Source organism: Salmo trutta, chromosome 15 (assembly GCF_901001165.1).
Source record: "Salmo trutta chromosome 15, fSalTru1.1, whole genome shotgun sequence".
In the NCBI taxonomy this organism is placed as follows: domain Eukaryota; kingdom Metazoa; phylum Chordata; class Actinopteri; order Salmoniformes; family Salmonidae; genus Salmo; species Salmo trutta.
In genome coordinates, this window is record NC_042971.1 from 9,353,838 (window position 1) to 9,371,641 (window position 17,804).

The 17,804-nt window shown below is 43.2% G+C and overlaps 1 protein-coding gene across 1 annotated transcript; it reads left to right on the top strand.

Annotated features, from left to right (window-relative positions):
* Positions 1-832: 832 nt before the first annotated feature.
* Positions 833-16,801, top strand: LOC115148437 (14-3-3 protein gamma-1). Its single transcript, XM_029690327.1, has 2 exons — positions 833-1,057; positions 13,667-16,801. The coding sequence occupies exons 1-2, from the start codon at positions 971-973 to the stop codon at positions 14,321-14,323; spliced, it is 744 nt and encodes a 247-aa protein (XP_029546187.1). The 5' UTR covers positions 833-970; the 3' UTR covers positions 14,324-16,801.
* Positions 16,802-17,804: the final 1,003 nt, after the last annotated feature.

The following is a 17,804-nucleotide window of genomic DNA, read 5'->3' on the forward strand; positions in this document are numbered from 1 at the left end:
ACTGCATTGCTGGGAAAGAGCATGCAAGAAAGGCATTGCACTGTACTTGTGCAAGTCACAATACAAACTTCAATTGACACAGAGTCCTAGCTATAGCGTTGAGGTTCAAGCTTTTGGGCAATAGGTGCTGAGGCAAGGGACTGTCTGTATGTAGGACGGGACTCACTCTTTGCCACCACCCACCAGTCACTCTCTGAGAGCTAAGCTGCTATAGGGAGGAACAGGGCATTTGGTGCTCTCTATTACCAGAGCCAAGAGCATCGCTCATCCAAACAGCTGCTCACTGTTGCCAGGCTGTGGCCAGGCTGGTTGACTGGGCAGCTCTCTGAACACAGGCTATTGGTGGATGTGTTCAGTAGCCTACAGGCCTGCACTCTGCTGATTAACATAGAGGCTAATAAATGACTGCAATATTCTATTCTATTTGACAGCATTTACTTCGCAAAGTGACTAAAATATGAAAGGTAGCCTAGGCCCTACACGTTCCACCATAAAGGCCCTATTGAAGGCTATACTAGACCTTCTGTGGCAGAATTTGTATAAGAACCCCTCTCTTTACAAGCAGAAACAAATTCATTGATTATATGCATACCATAGTTCAATTATAGTGCGTTTGATGGTTTAGAACGAAAGATGCAGCCTAAACCACTACATTTCCCACAGCACCCTGCGCAGAGTAAATAGCGTCTGATTTCCAACGGTAAAATCCTATTTGTTACCGGTGTCAGGCACTGACTGTTCTCCCAATAAGGATTGTTACATCACTTCGTGTAGACACGCCTTTTCAGGTGGTGACGCAATCCAGGGAAAGTGGTAAGGAGGGGGAGGGGTGTCCCGTCTGCACGCGCAGACAGCAGGGAGCAGCTGCAGCAAGAGGACCTCTGGTAACATTCACTGCATTGCTGAGAGTGACATATTACCATTTCAACTTTAACAATTCTAGAATAACATTGTATTAACGACAGCTAAAATGGTTGATCGCGAGCAACTGGTGCAGAAAGCCAGGCTGGCCGAACAGGCTGAAAGATATGATGATATGGCAGCAGCCATGAAATCGGTAAGTTCTGCTTTGGAATCATATTTCTGAGTATCATAAGGAATCATAAATAACCTCCACTGTCTAATATTTACACTTTCATTTTTTTCTGTTTTGTTTGATATATATATACATGTAGCTAGGCCTACGTAAAGAATAACTGTGGTGTATCCCATGGCAATTATCGTTCCCTAATTATTGTAGTGTTCCCTATTTGGTGTATTAAACATGCCATGAAAGATCATTATTATGTCAAAACCTTCAACTGCAATAAGACGGGGAAAGCCAATATATCATGCCGGTGACATTTTCTGGAACTTTACTGCCAAGGCCCATGTAGGCTTTCACCATACCTTTCACCATACCTTTTTTTTTTAATCCAGCGATTGTTTGCTCACGGTTCGTTATCTTTATGAAAGGTATGTTTATTGGAACATTGAGCTATGGTCAAGTATTACCTCATAGCCTAGTAGAAATGGGTTGTTAATGTGGAATATGGCTGTCAGATGATGAAAACAGCGAACGAATGCGGACTGTGTGATCTTAGGGCGGTGCCTTTTTGCTAGGTTGCTTTTTAATCAGCTAGACAGCGTGGCAGTGATGATAGGGGGCAATAACCGACAAAGCACCTTGCTCTGGAGATGAAACCTGTTTGTTTAATTGTTGATCTAACTGAATTCAATTGGAAGGACAGATACAATTGGCAGGGAGGGGCAGTGGAATCTTCGCGTAAAATGATGAACATTTGGGAGGGAAAGCAATTTTACTGGTAGCCGACTCTAGGTTTACTGTAGGCTACTTACTGCAATGAGAGTGACAGCAGGGTTGGAGATAGGAATGTCTCATTCCCTGATTGTGATGATGTTCCCTGAACATGGCAATCTCCCGCGAAGATGCATTATTAGTCACATCTAACATTGTGAGGAAATCAATTTACGCACACACACACAATGTCATAAAATCTACCCACCTGTGTAGAATAGGCCCAACGCAAACGTTAGTGTCGTAGCCGATATCGATTTGGGCAGTACACAATATCCCCATAAAATATGATCCCGGGAACGTGAAACGTGGGTGGCAGCAGAAATCCTTCCAGAACGTTCTGTGGTTGTCATATTGCAGGGGATTCAATGTGCAGACTAGAACGTGTTAGAATGGTCAGGGTTCTGAATTCAATCTCAAAGACACATTATAGCATCCAATGCTTTATACTTGCGTCCTCCTCGACCCCCTCAAAAGGAAGGCATAGCAGTTTCTTGCACTAGGCGTGTCGCAGTGTGCCAAGGTGCAGTACCCGTATTGCACCATTTCAGAATCAGACTCAGCCCTTTTATCTGTAGCCCACAATTCAGAAATGCAGGAATTCTGTCATTGATGATATCTCCTACTCACTGTATATACAATAGCTGAGGAAGTATATGATATGGAGGCTTAACCCAATGATATGATCTGGCCAGGCCAGAATGGTGTTCCTGGGATCTATCCACTGAGGTTGCCTGTTTAGCCTATCTCTCATCCTCATTCTGACCAACAAAACATGAATGACAATTACTGTAGCCTACCATCTACCCAATAGCATATTCAGTCTCTACAAACTCAGAATAGGCATCAAAGCAAACTGTATTACATCAATAGAATAGAAGGAAGAGAGTATAGTAGGCGATCCACGTTAAGTTGAAAATCCTAAATAAAATTGTCTGTATCCACCTCTGAGAAAATGCTCTGTCACAGACGTCTAGTCCATATAGAAGGCATGGTATAATTACCTTGAACAGTGCACTATAATGTTGAATGGTGGGTTGTTGAGGGGTTACTTTAGTACACTGTAATAACACAGACACAGATTTAATTACAGAAGCTGGGAGTAGTATTAGTCATGAATCATACTCTTCAGGAAAGCAGGCTGCTTCGGGGCCAGGTGGTGATAATGTCAGAGGGGAGAAGGGCTTTGGCCCCTCCCTCTAAATCATGCTGAGTCAGAGACGGAGGAAGTCCACCCCCATCCTTATCCCCGGCCCCAGCCCCAGCCCAGCCTGACTCCCCTGCAGATGCAGCCCCATCCCTATATCCAGCCCCATGCAGCCCCAGCCCGAGCCAGCCGCCCAACACCAGCTCCAGCCCTGGCCGTGCTGCAGCAGTGGGTATCAGGGTGTGTCTGACTGATTTCTGATTTAGCTGCCACTCCACTGGGCATCAGTGGCAAGGGATTCCCCGGCCATTAATTAAATTTTTTGGCGGAAATGACCAGTGGTTGTCAGTAGTGGTATGCTGGCATTCTACTTCGTTGTCACTACCCACATGCAGAGGATCCCTCCTCTATAGTCAGTCAGTTAGTTGGCCATTAACGTGTCAAAAGAGCATGTGATGCATGTATGCCTGGATGGCATTCAATAATTACATTTTCCTTCACCATGGTGACATTTTCACAATACTGGTATTGATATTTTAGAGCAATTATTCTGGTTGTGGTACCCGAGCGAGGACCCCAGGAAGAGTAGCAAATTGGGATCCTAATAAACTAGACTAGAGTAGTAGATATGTAGAGGTGCCTGCCCTGCGTGAATTAGCCAAATTCAAGCACTGAGTGTTGTATGTAACGTTGTAACGTTTTTTAACAGCTACTCAATTCAAAGCAGCAAAAGCATATGTGGCAGGGCTGATGATGTAACATGTTTTTGATTCATCAGTCGGTGGTGAATGAACCCTCCTCGCACTGTAACTCAGAGTCTGAGTCAGAAATGGTTCACATGCTGGGCGTTTTGAGGTGAAGCAGTTCATTCATCCTTTGGGGGAGAGAGAATGGGGAGAAGTGGGGGAGGAGGGTTGCATCCAGTGTCACCCTGTGATATCATGTTTCCTTTAGCGTCTGTCCTACTTTACCGTCTTTGAAAGTAAAGACCATCACGCTGCTGAATAGGCAGCTTTTATTTTTAATTTTTTAATTTAACATTTACTTAACTAGGCAATTCAGTTAAGAACAAATTCTTATTTACAATGATGGCCTACCCCGGCCAAATCTGTCACACTGGTATAAATGATTCGGGAGACAGGCGCAGGAATGCGTAACAGGGTTTTTTATTTTACCCAAATTACGGCATGCCGTGTAAAGGCACGTGGACGAAAGACCAAGCAAATACATAACAAGAACACAGGGTTGAAACCAAAACAAAAGAGCGAGGAGTACCTCGAATAAATAACACAAGCGCACAATGATTATCACACGGGACGAGACCAGTAATGATCTGCGCAATCCACAAGGGCACGAAAGCACAAAACACACAGCACAGGTACTCACACGCACCAACGGACATGGGAACAATAATTGACAACACCATGGTGAACAAAGTGATACAGCCTGGAATCAAACCAGGGTCTGTAGTGACACCTCTAGCACTGAGATGCAGTGCCTTAGACCACTGTACCACTCGGGAGCTACCTGATCCCCCTATCCGCTTCCTGCCCCCCGAACCTTCGTCAGAGCTTTTGTGATCATCTCATTTTACTGGCACCTTATGTATTATTTTATACCGCTTGATCTAAAATGAAAGGTAACATTCTCCAGATTATAAATGACAGGAGGCTATTACTCAAATGTGTCGAATCGTAAATCCTGCCTTGATGCTGTATATCTTGGATACTGTACCCTCCTCACTCTCTGTATTGTAGCAGAGAAGGTTATCACCCTAAATACCAACATGGACCTGGCTTTAAAAAACATACTAACGCAGTTACTTACTCATGTTTTTTCCTTGGCTTTTACACATTGTATTTTTATAAGCCTGCCGCAGCAGCAATGACACAGAGAGAGAAAAACATCTATGAAAAACTGCAGTCATGTATGGTTATATAACAACAAAGAGCTACTTGAAGCAACCCCCTTCCCTGAAACACCCACACACACACACACACACACACACACACACACACACACACACACACACACACACACACACACACACACACACACACACACACACACACACACACACACACACACACACACACACACACACACACACACACACACACACACATACACACACACACACATACACTCCCTCACACCCCCCTTTCCCAGCAGCACGCCCTCTCTCTTCCACTCTTCCTCTCTTCCTTTCTCTCTCACTCTCTCTGCCTTAACCAGCCATCCACGCTCGCACCACTCTCACAGCTAGTGACGTCAGGTAACGCTAGCACACGTCGTCTCTGTGCTCTGCAGCCTGATAGAGGGAGAGGGTAGGCAGGAGAGATGTCACTTTAAGTTAGAGAGAGAGAGGGAAAGCAAGGGAGGAAGTGCAAGGGAATGAGGAGAAAGTGATGGCAGTAAGGATGAGAGAGAGATGGGGAGAGAAACAGAGGTGGGGGGTGTCTGCGATGAAGAGATCGGGCGCTATGGACATGTAGACTGAGCCCACTCTTGTGTTAGCCGGGTCATTCCTACAATCTGGTGCCTTTTCTGTGCCCAGGAAATATCACCTCATATCACCTTCTATTTAGTGTCAAATGTGGCTTCCAAAGGGCTTTAAAGAAAAAGTTATGTGTCCCTTACCATAAAAACACAAAGATATGGATCTCAAAGGGAATTTTATGCACTTTGTTTTTAGTGGATGTAGGCATTTTCACATTGTCCCCGGGTGCTATTCACCAACTTCTATGAGAGATATAAGCCATTAGAAAGTAAAGTATTCAAAATCTTTCTTCATTATTTTATAATCCTACTTAAAATGTTCATGATTATTGTATTTGTTATTATTGTATTTAAGGTCCCTGATTTCCCTTTCCACCCTGATGCACCAGATACTCAACTAGTCTAAAGAAGGCCAGTTTTATTGCTTCTTTAATCAGTACAACAGTTTTCAGCTGTTCTAACATAATTGCAAAAGGGTTTTCTAATGATCAATTAGCCTTTTAAAATGCTAAACTTCTATTAGCTAACACAACGTGGCATTGGAACACTAGAGTGATGGTTGCTGATAATGGGCCTCTGTACGCCTATGTAGATATTCCATAAAAAATCTGCCATTTCCAGCTACAATAGTCATTTACAACATTAACAATGTCTACAATGTATTTCTGTTTTAATGGACAAAAACATGTGAATGGTAGTGAATATTTAAAAAAAAAGTTTGATATAGAAGTTAAAATTCTCTTTAAGTGTTTACCATTACGCTAACTCAATCTCAATCACCCATGGACATCAATCACCCACAGAGCTATGGACAATTTAGGCTTCACATTTCCACCCTATTAGGATTACGCACCTAACAGGGTGGAAATGTTGTTAGAAAAGATAGTAAATAAATTACTAATATACACTGCTCAAAAAAATAAAGGGAACACTTAAACAACACAATGTAACTCCAAGTCAATCACACTTCTGTGAAATCAAACTGTCCACTTTGGAAGCAACACTGATTGACAATACATTTCACATGCTGTTGTGCAAATGGAATAGACAACAGGTGGAAATTATAGGCAATTAGCAAGACACCCCCAATAAAGGAGTGGTTCTGCAGGTGGGGACCACAGACCACTTCTCAGTTCCTATGCTTCCTGGCTGATATTTTGGTCACTTTTGAATGTTGGCGGTGCTTTCACTCTAGTGGTAGCATGAGACGGAGTCTACAACCCACACAAGTGGCTCAGGTAGTGCAGCTCATCCAGGATGGCACATCAATGCGAGCTGTGGCAAGAAGGTTTGCTGTGTCTGTCAGCGTATTGTCCAGAGCATGGAGGCGCTACCAGGAGACAGGCCAACAACCCAGCAGCAGGACCGCTACCTCCGCCTTTGTGCAAGGAGGAGCAGGAGGAGCACTGCCAGAGCCCTGCAAAATGACCTCCAGCAGGCCACAAATGTGCATGTGTCTGCTCAAACGACACATGAGGGTGGTATGAGGGCCCGACGTCCACAGGTGGGGGTTGTGCTTACAGCCCAACACCGTGCAGGACGTTTGGCATTTGCCAGAGAACACCAAGATTGGCAAAATCGCCACTGGCACCCTGTGCTCTTCACAGATGAAAGCAGGTTCACACTGAGCACATGTGACAGACGTGACAGAGTCTGGAGACGCCGTGGAGAACGTTCTGCTGCCTGCAACATCCTTCAGCATGACCGGTTTGGCGGTGGGTCAGTCATGGTGTGGGGTGGCATTTCTTTGGGGGACCGCACAGCCCTCCATGTGCTCGCCAGAGGTAGCCTGACTACCATTAGGTACCGAGATGAGATCCTCAGACCCCTTGTGAGACCATATGCTGGTGCGGTTGGCCCTGGGTTCCTCCTAATGCAAGACAATGCTAGACCTCATGTGGCTGGAGTGTGTCAGCAGTTCCTGCAAGAGGAAGGCATTGATGCTATGGACTGGCCCGCCCGTTCCCCAGACCTGAATCCAATTGAGCACATCTGGGACATCATGTCTCGCTCCATCCACCAACGCCACGTTGCACCACAGACTGTCCAGGAGTTGGCGGATGCTTTAGTCCAGGTCTGGGAGGAGATCCCTCAGGAGACCATCCGCCACCTCATCAGGAGCATGCCCAGGCGTTGTAGGGAGGTCATACAGGCACGTGGAGGCCACACACACTACTGAGCCTCATTTTGACTTGTTTTAAGGACATTACATCAAAGTTGGATCAGCCTGTAGTGTGGTTTTCCACTTTAATTTTGAGTGTGACTCCAAATCCAGACCTCCATGGGTTGATAAATTGGATTTCCATTGATTATTTTTGTGTGATTTTGTTGTCAGCACATTCAACTATGTCAAGAAAAAAATATTTAATAAGATTATTTCTTTCATTCAGATCTAGGATGTGTTGTTTAAGTGTTCCCTTTATTATTTGGAGCAGTATATTTATATTTTATGTGTCTATACAGTTGAAGTCGGAAGTTTACATACACTTAGGTTGGAGTCATTAAAACTCGTTTTTCAACCACTCCACATATTTATTGTTAACAAACTATAGTTTTGGCAAGTCGGTTAGGACATCTACTATGTGCATGACACAAGTAATTTTTCCAACAATTGTTTACAGACAGATTATTTCACTTAGGCGCTTCCCTAATTGTGTGTTTGTTTTGGGCCGCGTTTGAATGTGTGCGCTTGGAAGTTTGTGTTTGAGTGTGTGTCTTGCCCCGACTGCACAGGATATAGGCTTCTTTCCATTTACGTACCCACAATTCCAGTGGGTCAGAAGAGTACATACACTAAATTGACTGTGCCTTTAAACAGCTTGGACAATTCCAGAAAATGATGTCATGGCTTTAGAAGCTTCTGGTAGGCTAATTGACATAATTTGAGTCAATTGGAGGTGTACCTGTGGATGTATTTCAAGGCCTACCTTCAAACTCTTTGCTTGACATCATGGGAAAATCAAAAGAAATCAGCCAAGACCTCAGAAGAAAATGTAGACCTCCACAAGTTTGGTTCATCCTTGGGAGCAATTTCCAAACGCCTGAAGGTACCACGTTCATCTGTACAAACAAAAGTACGCAAGTATAAACACCATGGGACCACGCAGCCGTCATACCTCTCAGGAAGGAGACGTGTTCTGTCTCCTAGAGCTGAACGTACTTTGGTGCAAAAAGTGCAAATCAATCCCAGAACAACAGCAAAGGACCTTGTGAAGATGCTGTAGGAAACCGGTACAAAAGTATCTATATCCACAGTAAAACGAGTCCTATATCGACATAACCTGAAAGGCCAATCAGCAAGGAAGAAGCCACTGCTCCAAAACCGCCATAAAAAAGCCAGACTACAGTTTGCAACTGCACGTGGGGACAAAGACCGTATTTTTTGGAGAAATGTCCTCTGGTCCGATCAAACAAAAATACAACTGTTTGGACATAATTAATGACCATCGTTATATTTGGAGGAACATGGGGGAGGCTTGCAAGCCGAAGAACACCATCCCAACCGTGAAGCACGGGGGTGGCAGCATCATGTTGTGGGGGTGCTTTGCTGCAGGAGGGGCTGGTGCTCTTCACAAAATAGATGGCTTCATGAGGAGGGAAAATTATGTAGATATATTGAAGCAACATCTCAAGACATCAGTCAGGAAGTTAAAGCTTGGTCGCAAATGGGTCTTCCAACTGGGCAATGACCCCAAGCATACTTCCAAAGTTGTGTTAAAATGGCTTAAGGACAACAAAGTCAAGGTATTGGAGTGGCCATCACAAAGCCCTGACCTCATTCCTATAGAAAATTTGTTGGCAGAAATTGAAGAAGCTTGTGCGAGCAAGGAGGCCTACAAACCTGACTCAGTTACACCAGCTCTGTCAGGAGGAATGGGCCAAAATTCACCCAATTTATTGTGGGAAGCTTGTGGAAGGCTACCCGAAACGTTTGACCTAAGTTAAACAATTTAAAGGCAATGCTACCAAATACTAATTGAGTGTATGTAAACTTCTGACCCACTGGGAATGTGATGAAAGAAATAAAAGCTGAAATAAATAATTCTCTCTACTATTATTCTGACATTTCACATTCTTAAAATAAAGTGGTGATCCTAACTGACCTAAGACAGGGAATTTTTACTAAGATTAAATGTCAGGAATTGTGAAAAACTGAGTTTAAATGTAATTGGCTAAGGTGTATGTAAACTTCCGACTTCAACTGTAGATACAAATTTGTTGTATGTCCCTAACAGTGTGGAAATATCTCATTGTGTAAACAATCCACCTATAATTTTTAGGATTTAAGTGCCTGAGTTTGACAAATATGTTTTTTTTGAAAGTCAAACATATTGGTCCAAAAGTCACCAGATTGTAGGAATGACCCAGCCCTGCATGCATGTTTGGCCTTCAAGTAGGTGTGATGGGTTGCAGAGGTGGAACAAAATGAGTGTGGTGGCACTCCGCACCCTTTCCAACTTTAACCAACCTCACTTCCTCCGCTCCACGCCTTCTCTTCTACAGACATTAGACATTAGTGGGCCTGAGCCATGATGCACAGTAGACAGCCATCAGAGAGAAATAATTGATATTTTGGTTTCCTGTTGCTTTTGTTATTGCTTAACACACACAGATGTTTGGGAGTTGACAGCAGCCAGTGTGGGGATGAGTCACGAGAGAGCCAGGGCGATTGATGAGCTTTACTGGCAGACAGAGGGCTCTATTGTGATCCCTGCACCACAGCTTCCGTCAGTCCTTTCTGTTTCACCCCCAGGGCTGCTGAAATAAAGGCAGCCGTGTTTTTACAAAGCCAGCCCAGGGCCTGTTTAGTGTGTGTGTGTGTGTGTGTGTGTGTGTGTGTGTGTGTGTGTGTGTGTGTGTGTGTGTTTGAAAAGTAGTGGCAAGTGCTTGTTCTGTTGGTCATGCGCATTTCTCTGTTTTCCCACCTTTTCAGTAATAGCACAACGACACCAGTCCAGAGGTCATCTATATATGGCCATTGTTCAATTTATGATGCTTTATGATGCAACACGTTGCATTATATGAAGGTAACTCGAGGTCAGTAGGATAATGTGTCACTTATTGTCTCGGAAGCATTGAAATTGTAGCGTGTGTCAGAGAGATGCTAGTTGTTCTACTGTTATATCAATTGAAATCACATTTTAAGAGGATCTGTTGTTTTAGCAGCGGATACAGATAGGGCGAAAAGGTAAGTCCTTGTGAGATACTATGAATTAGCCCATAGAGGGGATTGTCTTTGACATAGCTATTTGTGGACTCTGTGTGTGTGTGTGTGTGTGTGTGTGTGTGTGTGTGTGTGTGTGTGTGTGTGTGTGTGTGTGTGTGTGTGTGTGTGTGTGTGTGTGTATCAGCAGATCCTACCCCTGACCCACGACCACACTATACCCCAATCCACTACCTCCACTGGCCATTCTCCTTATCCTGTCCTTGGGCTGTAGAGCTAGAACATCTGGTTGTCCCAAACAAAGCAGATCTCTCAGTCAGTTCCCATGGAAACTGAAGATAGCATGATAGATAGATATTTTTTGCCTTTCAGAGTTCGGCCCCTCCCTGTTACAGTAGGTAGACACTAGCCAGTCATCTGGCCAGAGCGGAAGGCTGGGATTGGCTGGTTGTAACTAGCCACTTACCCTAGCCCTAACCATAACCTTAATAACCAGAGCAGCTTACCGATCATTGCACCTGTACACAGCCCATCTGTAAATAGCCCACCCAACTACCTCATCCCATATTGTTATTTATTTTTGCTCTTTTGCACCCCAGTATCTCTACTTGCACATCATCATCTGCACATCTATCACTCCAGTGTCTAAATTGTAATTATTTCGCCACTATGGCCTATTCGTTGCCTTACCTCCCTAATCTTACTACATTCGCACACACTGTATATAGATTTTCTTCTATTGTGTTATTGACTGTACGTTTGTTTATCCCATGTGTAACTCTGTGTTGTTTTTGCCACACTGCTTTGCTTTATCTTGGCCAGGTCGCAGTTGTAAATGAGAACTTGTTCTCAACTGGCCTACCTGGTTAAATAAAGGTGAAATAAAAAAATAGTGTGTTGTTTTGACTTTGAAGAATCACTGAAGGAAGTTGATCTACGAAGAATTGTAGTGTTATGGAAGAGTTAGGGGTGAAATCAGTGTTCTCCTATATGATAACATTTCTGTGTGTTGGAGGACACACCTGTGCGTGTGAGAGGCATCAGCAGTTGAACTTGGTGTTTTATATATTACATTTTTGCAGGAATAAAAAGGTGATTTGGTGACTCTCAATGTATTCACCATTTCAACTGAGAGAGCAAGTTGGAGGGGGATTTTGTTCCTTGTATAGCCAGTCCAAGGCTCCAAGCATGTGGCAATGAAAATAACAACTCCCACTTGGACAATTTAGTAAGCTTTATGTGTAGAAGGAAGAAAACACTGACAGCAAAGTCATCTCTTTTTTTCTTCAATTCGAGGGCTGTAATCATCATAAGCGGCTTGGAATATTAGATTGAGCTATGACTCATAGATGACTCGCTCTGATTCTGGACGTGTACTGTAAGCTGCAATGCACAGAATTTGTCAGAGGAGAGAGTGGAACCCCTCTTGATTGGTTAGGGGAAGCAGAAAAAGGGGACTGGGAAAGGGATATGTTCCAGACTATAGATAGATACATAGATGGGGAGAGAGAGTGAGAGAAATGGAAAGAGAGAGAGAACTGAGAAAGATTACAGAATAAATGATGGTGAACAATCTGCTCCTACTCAATCAAATGACAGCTGACATGGAAAGATAAAAGGAGTGATTTAGGCCTAGACGTCACTGGAAAGGCAGGGCTGGGAGTGTAGTGACTATCTGCCCCTTGGATGTGCTATGCTCTCAAAACTGGAGAAAGACTTAGCAGAACCTCCAGGCTGAGAAAAGTTTCAAAGTACCCTGTTCTCGTTATACCTTTGAGGATTCTGATTCGAAATATAGTAGAGCAACGTGTCACACTTTATTTGGATAGTCCGGATTTTCCATCTGTAGATGTTCTACATATGGTCATACTATCAACAAACTATCTGTTGATAAACAACTGCTCGTTAAGTTTAGGGTTAAGTTTAACCGTTGTTCTAACAGCACTGGAAAATGACGATATATACCTTCAATGCAATGCTTTTAGCTTTGGCAGTAAACTATCGTCGAGCTCCCAAGCTGACATCATCAAACAGCTAGCTGTAGATTGTTTTTCTGGACCCCTCGGCCAACGGGCCAAGAGAGCAAAGCGGCTTAAAGCAAGCAAGCAATCAAGTGGGTTTAGCTCTGTGCTTTTCTGATATTTGTGTATTTAAATATCACCAAAATCTCTCTAGTTCGGGAGGTTAAGAATATATATATATATATATCTTTTATTCTTCATAGACAACACATTCAGTAGGGCTCTCATCAGACAAAGGGGGCTTGCTGCGAACTATACTGCCACAGCCAGGGCCCCATGCTGTGCTTTGGAGAGATGGGATTGGAGGGGAATTTAGGCCCTGAAACAGAGGCTGTGTCCATATGCACTACTTTTGACCAGAGCCCTTTGGGCCCTGGTGAAAAGTAGTGCACCATAAAATGGAATAGGGTGCCATTTGGGACATGCAACCAGAGAGTAGCTGGCTTTATATTCAGAGCAGAGGGTTAAGTATGTAAAGATGGCTGTGATGCGTGCGGCACCGCATGGTCTCGTCTCGTGGGGGTAGAAAGGATTAAATCCTCTAGCCAGACAGACAGGCCTGTGGAAAACAAAACAAAACAAGCTTTCAAAGCAGGAGAAAGCCAATGAGAAGCCAGGGACAGGGGGATGATGTCAGCCTACTACAGGCAGGCGTGGTCCAACCCCAGCCTGCAGCCTCTGGATGCCATGATCACTGGTGTAGAAGATCATGGGAGTTAGCCCATCTCTGACCTCGATCGTTGTGAATCATGAATGACGAAATGTGAATAGCTATTTAGGTTATATCAATATAATAGGATATATCAGCTAGCAAGTGAACACATGGCATGGCATTACTATATCCTTTCCTATCCATAATGTTGGCAGAAAACAGAGAACATGGCATGAATGAATGATTGCATATTGGCCTAACAAAAAATTGCAGCCAAGTTTTCAAATCTGACAATAAAAGTAATTTACAAGATTAAAATACTGTTTTAAGGTAAACTGCAACTCTGAAACATTGCTGTCCCTCTTTCTCCCTCTTTGTATCATAGGTGACAGAGTTGAACGAGGCCTTGTCCAATGAGGAGAGGAACCTGCTCTCTGTGGCCTATAAGAATGTGGTAGGGGCGCGGCGCTCATCCTGGCGCGTCATCTCCAGCATCGAGCAGAAGACCTCGGCGGACGGCAACGAGAAAAAGATTGAGATGGTGCGCGCGTACCGCGAGAAGATCGAGAAGGAGCTGGAGACCGTGTGCCAGGACGTGCTGAACCTCCTGGACAACTTCCTGATCAAGAACTGCAACGAGACGCAGCACGAGAGCAAAGTGTTTTACCTGAAGATGAAGGGCGACTACTACCGCTACCTGGCCGAGGTGGCCACGGGCGAGAAGAGGGCCGGCGTAGTGGAGTCCTCTGAGAAGTCCTACAGCGAGGCCCATGAGATCAGCAAGGAGCACATGCAGCCCACCCACCCTATCCGCCTGGGTCTGGCCCTCAACTACTCCGTGTTCTACTACGAGATCCAGAATGCACCTGAGCAGGCCTGCCACTTGGCCAAGACCGCCTTTGATGACGCCATCGCTGAGCTGGACACCCTGAACGAAGACTCCTACAAAGACTCTACCCTCATCATGCAGCTGCTACGAGACAACTTGACACTCTGGACCAGCGACCAGCAGGATGACGAGGGTGGTGAGACCAACAACTAGAGAGTCCCTAAAGAGACCCCCGTGTCCTGTTTCAGCCAATACACACAACACCCCGCTCCTTCACAAATCACAACAAAATATGAAACCAGTTCTTAGAAATAAATGATTTGGCTGGTGGAACTTTGGCAGCCACTTTTGCCGTTGATGATACTACCGCAGCTGCAGTTCTTCATTTTTACACAAATTTAAAAAGTTAAGAAAAATTGAAAGAGAAGTAGGAGGGGAGATGATTTTAGTTTTTAGTATAGTTAAAAAAATAAATAGTGGAACCCCTTCCTTCTTGATTACCTCTGCGACATTTGCCAAACCACTTAAGAGGAAGAAGTTCTGTATCTCAAACAGTCAGTCAGGAAGTAGAGTCTGGCTATTGGGTTAGAAATGACACCCTCACACTGGCATAAAGACTGTTCTTATGGCACTAAATGAAATGGAGCTTCTTATTTAACTGATGTGGTGAGGGAGGAGGAGCATTCAAAATCTTAAGGGGAGATAGAAGCTTGTGCAAAAAAAAAAAAAACTTGAATGTCATCGCCTCGCAAAAAGAAAGAGTTGCAACTAGGTTTGAGAGAGGGAGAAATAGGTATCGTACCTCTAGCTAACCACTTCAGACTTACCAACATGGAATCTAAAAGGTGTGCATCACCCTGTAATGGTAATCGTTGTGTGAAAGCAGGTATCCTCTGTGATTATTGAACATACATAACCAATGTTTTGTTCCCATGATGTCAGGAATGTGTTTGTACTCAGTCACAGACTATATTACTGTAACTAAAGTAGTAAATACACAGCCAGTACAGCCCTCTAATGCGCTGATATGCTATACGTATATAAACATTTTCAAGCACCTGGTTATTATTATTATTACTCTCCCCTTACCTAGGTTGTCAAGGGTGCCGTATTAATAGAATATCAAACTATGCTAATGCAAAGAAAATCACTAAAACAACAAAAACAATTATCTTGCAGAGGAGATCATTTGATATTGTAAGACAGCAGAATATTTTCTCCTAAATTACGGTATATTCATGTTTACAACCATCCTGGATCCATCAAATGGATCCAATCTTGGATCTAATCTTGGATCCGATCCATGACACCGAGTTGACTGGAACCACATACTCAGTGGACAAAATACACATTTCCTGGGCTATATGGACACGCCCGGTGCCCAAAATTGATGACGTATGTCACACAGCTGTGAGTGGAGACGAATGGATTCGGTACCGACAGTCAGTTCAGTCCGCCGTCCTGATGAGCCCTTCCCAGCTAGCTAGTTTATGCTGGCTAGCTGGCAACAACAGCAGCATGGCACTAGTTCTAACTTGTAAAAGAAAGTGCTTTTTATTTCCACGGACGAAATAACTTGTAGTGTTGGTCTTCATCTGGACGTCACCGTGACATGCCAATTAGCTAACGTAACGACAAGCCGGTGTGAATGACCAGTGCAACGGTGTTGTATCGAGGTACTTCCCAGTTCCCACTGTTGCTTCACCGGGCAGCTGTAACACATTTTCGCTGGCGGTAGCTATTTATTCCATCCCACTTGGTTATATTTAGAGTAGGGTAGCAGCCTACACGAGAAATAACTTGTAATATTGGTAGTATAGTAAGCATCTGGATGTCACCGTGTGGATGTCATCTGGATGTCACGTCTTCTGCTCAATGGGGAGAGTTTGCACTGCAAACCGACAACACGGGGCACAGTGTGTCCTTCACCCCACTTGCTGAGCACTGCTGTCCTGCTGCACGGAGAGGAAAGTAGCTAGATAGGTTAGCCAATATCAGGCTGGGGTGACAGCGAAAGCAGTTATTGTAATGATTTTCACCGAAAGTAAATGTTTTTGTTGAAAAAAAAGAACAATTATTTCCGTTAAAAACAGAATGATTCCGAACACTCCCAAGTCCCAACTTCGGCAGACAAGTAAAAAATTCTGGCTGACGTTTCTAGCCACATTCATAAACTAGCTAGCCGGGGAAGGCTCATTAGGACGCCTGACTGAAATGACTGAACCGAATCCGTTTGTTCCCACTCAACTCTCGCTGCGTGACAGTTTTGGGCACAAGGAATGTGTGTATAGTCTCTCCCAATCTAAAAGCATATTTGAGGTTTGTGGATTTTCTTTTTGTGTTAACTTTTTTAATTGTCAAGAAATGCACTTGCCTATTAAACTGTTTCTTCAGTGTGAGACGATAACTGCTCCAATATTCTCGATAATATAATATTGTGCATGCTGGTGATGTATTTATATACAGTAGCTTGACTTTATTATTATTAACTTATGCTGTAGATGTTACGTATTCATATGAACATGAAATGACTAGACTTCAATCGGATTTATTTTCTATTTATACTTTATATTGGATTGTTGACATTTTATTTGAATCTGTGTTTCCTTTACTCCATTTGCTGAAAGTACGCTATGCCAAAACAATGATTGTTAACAATAAATTGATCTGTAATGGACATTGCTATAGTGACATGCAATTCTTGTATTTGTTCTTTTGCATAACAAAAGGCGGAGGATCCCAAAAAATTATAATAAAAGCCGAGAAAAAAAACACCATTGTTAGCTCAACCTTCGACCTTACCGTCTGGAGGTTTTGTCATAGTGACATATAGTGTAGATGTAGAATGATCACACTGTAAAATAGTTCATTTATTTGAGTCACCTTTCTGTTTGTGCTTTTAATGTCACATTATGCTGTGAGATAGTCAAGATTGAACAGTGTTTGATTTTCTTACCTAGGAATTCTCATGAAACATTATTATAGTTTTTTTTAATACCATTTTTACTTTCATCTGTCTTCTGCTATCTTAAATGTGAATAATGTAGCGGTTGCACAAGAGAAAATAATAACAATAATAATAATGATAATAACAATTTCATTCAAATATTACAAAGCTCTTCTAACCACATTTCAGTGCTGCTGTTGTTGAATTCCTATCGTCATGTACAGCAGTAGGTGTTTGGCCTTTTCAGATGACTTTCGGACGCTGTTTTGCTTTGTGTTCTTACAATGTTACTTCTTCTTGATGAATCTAAAGGGGCTCCTTAGATTCCCATTTTTGTCATGGCAATATAATGGATACTGTTTTAGTACGAAGAGGCAGATGTAGTACTGTTATACCTGTTGTTCACTACAGGTAGGAAGGAAGGAAGGTAGATATATAGATGGATAGATATAATTATACATTGATTGTACACTAAATATAGTTACATGTGCATTTTATATAGTATATAATGAGATATTTATCATATATTGTGAACACCTCTGTTGCATCTGTTGTCAATGCAGTTGTACAGTTGTTCATGGATGGCTAGATACTGTAGGTAGGTAGGTGCACGAAGGGTTCTTTGGCTGTCCCCATAGGATAAACATTTTTGGTTCCCGGTAGAACCCCTTTGGGTTCCATGTAGAACCCTCTGTGGAAAGGATTGAACATATAACTCAAAAAGGGTTCTACCTGGAACTTAAAGGG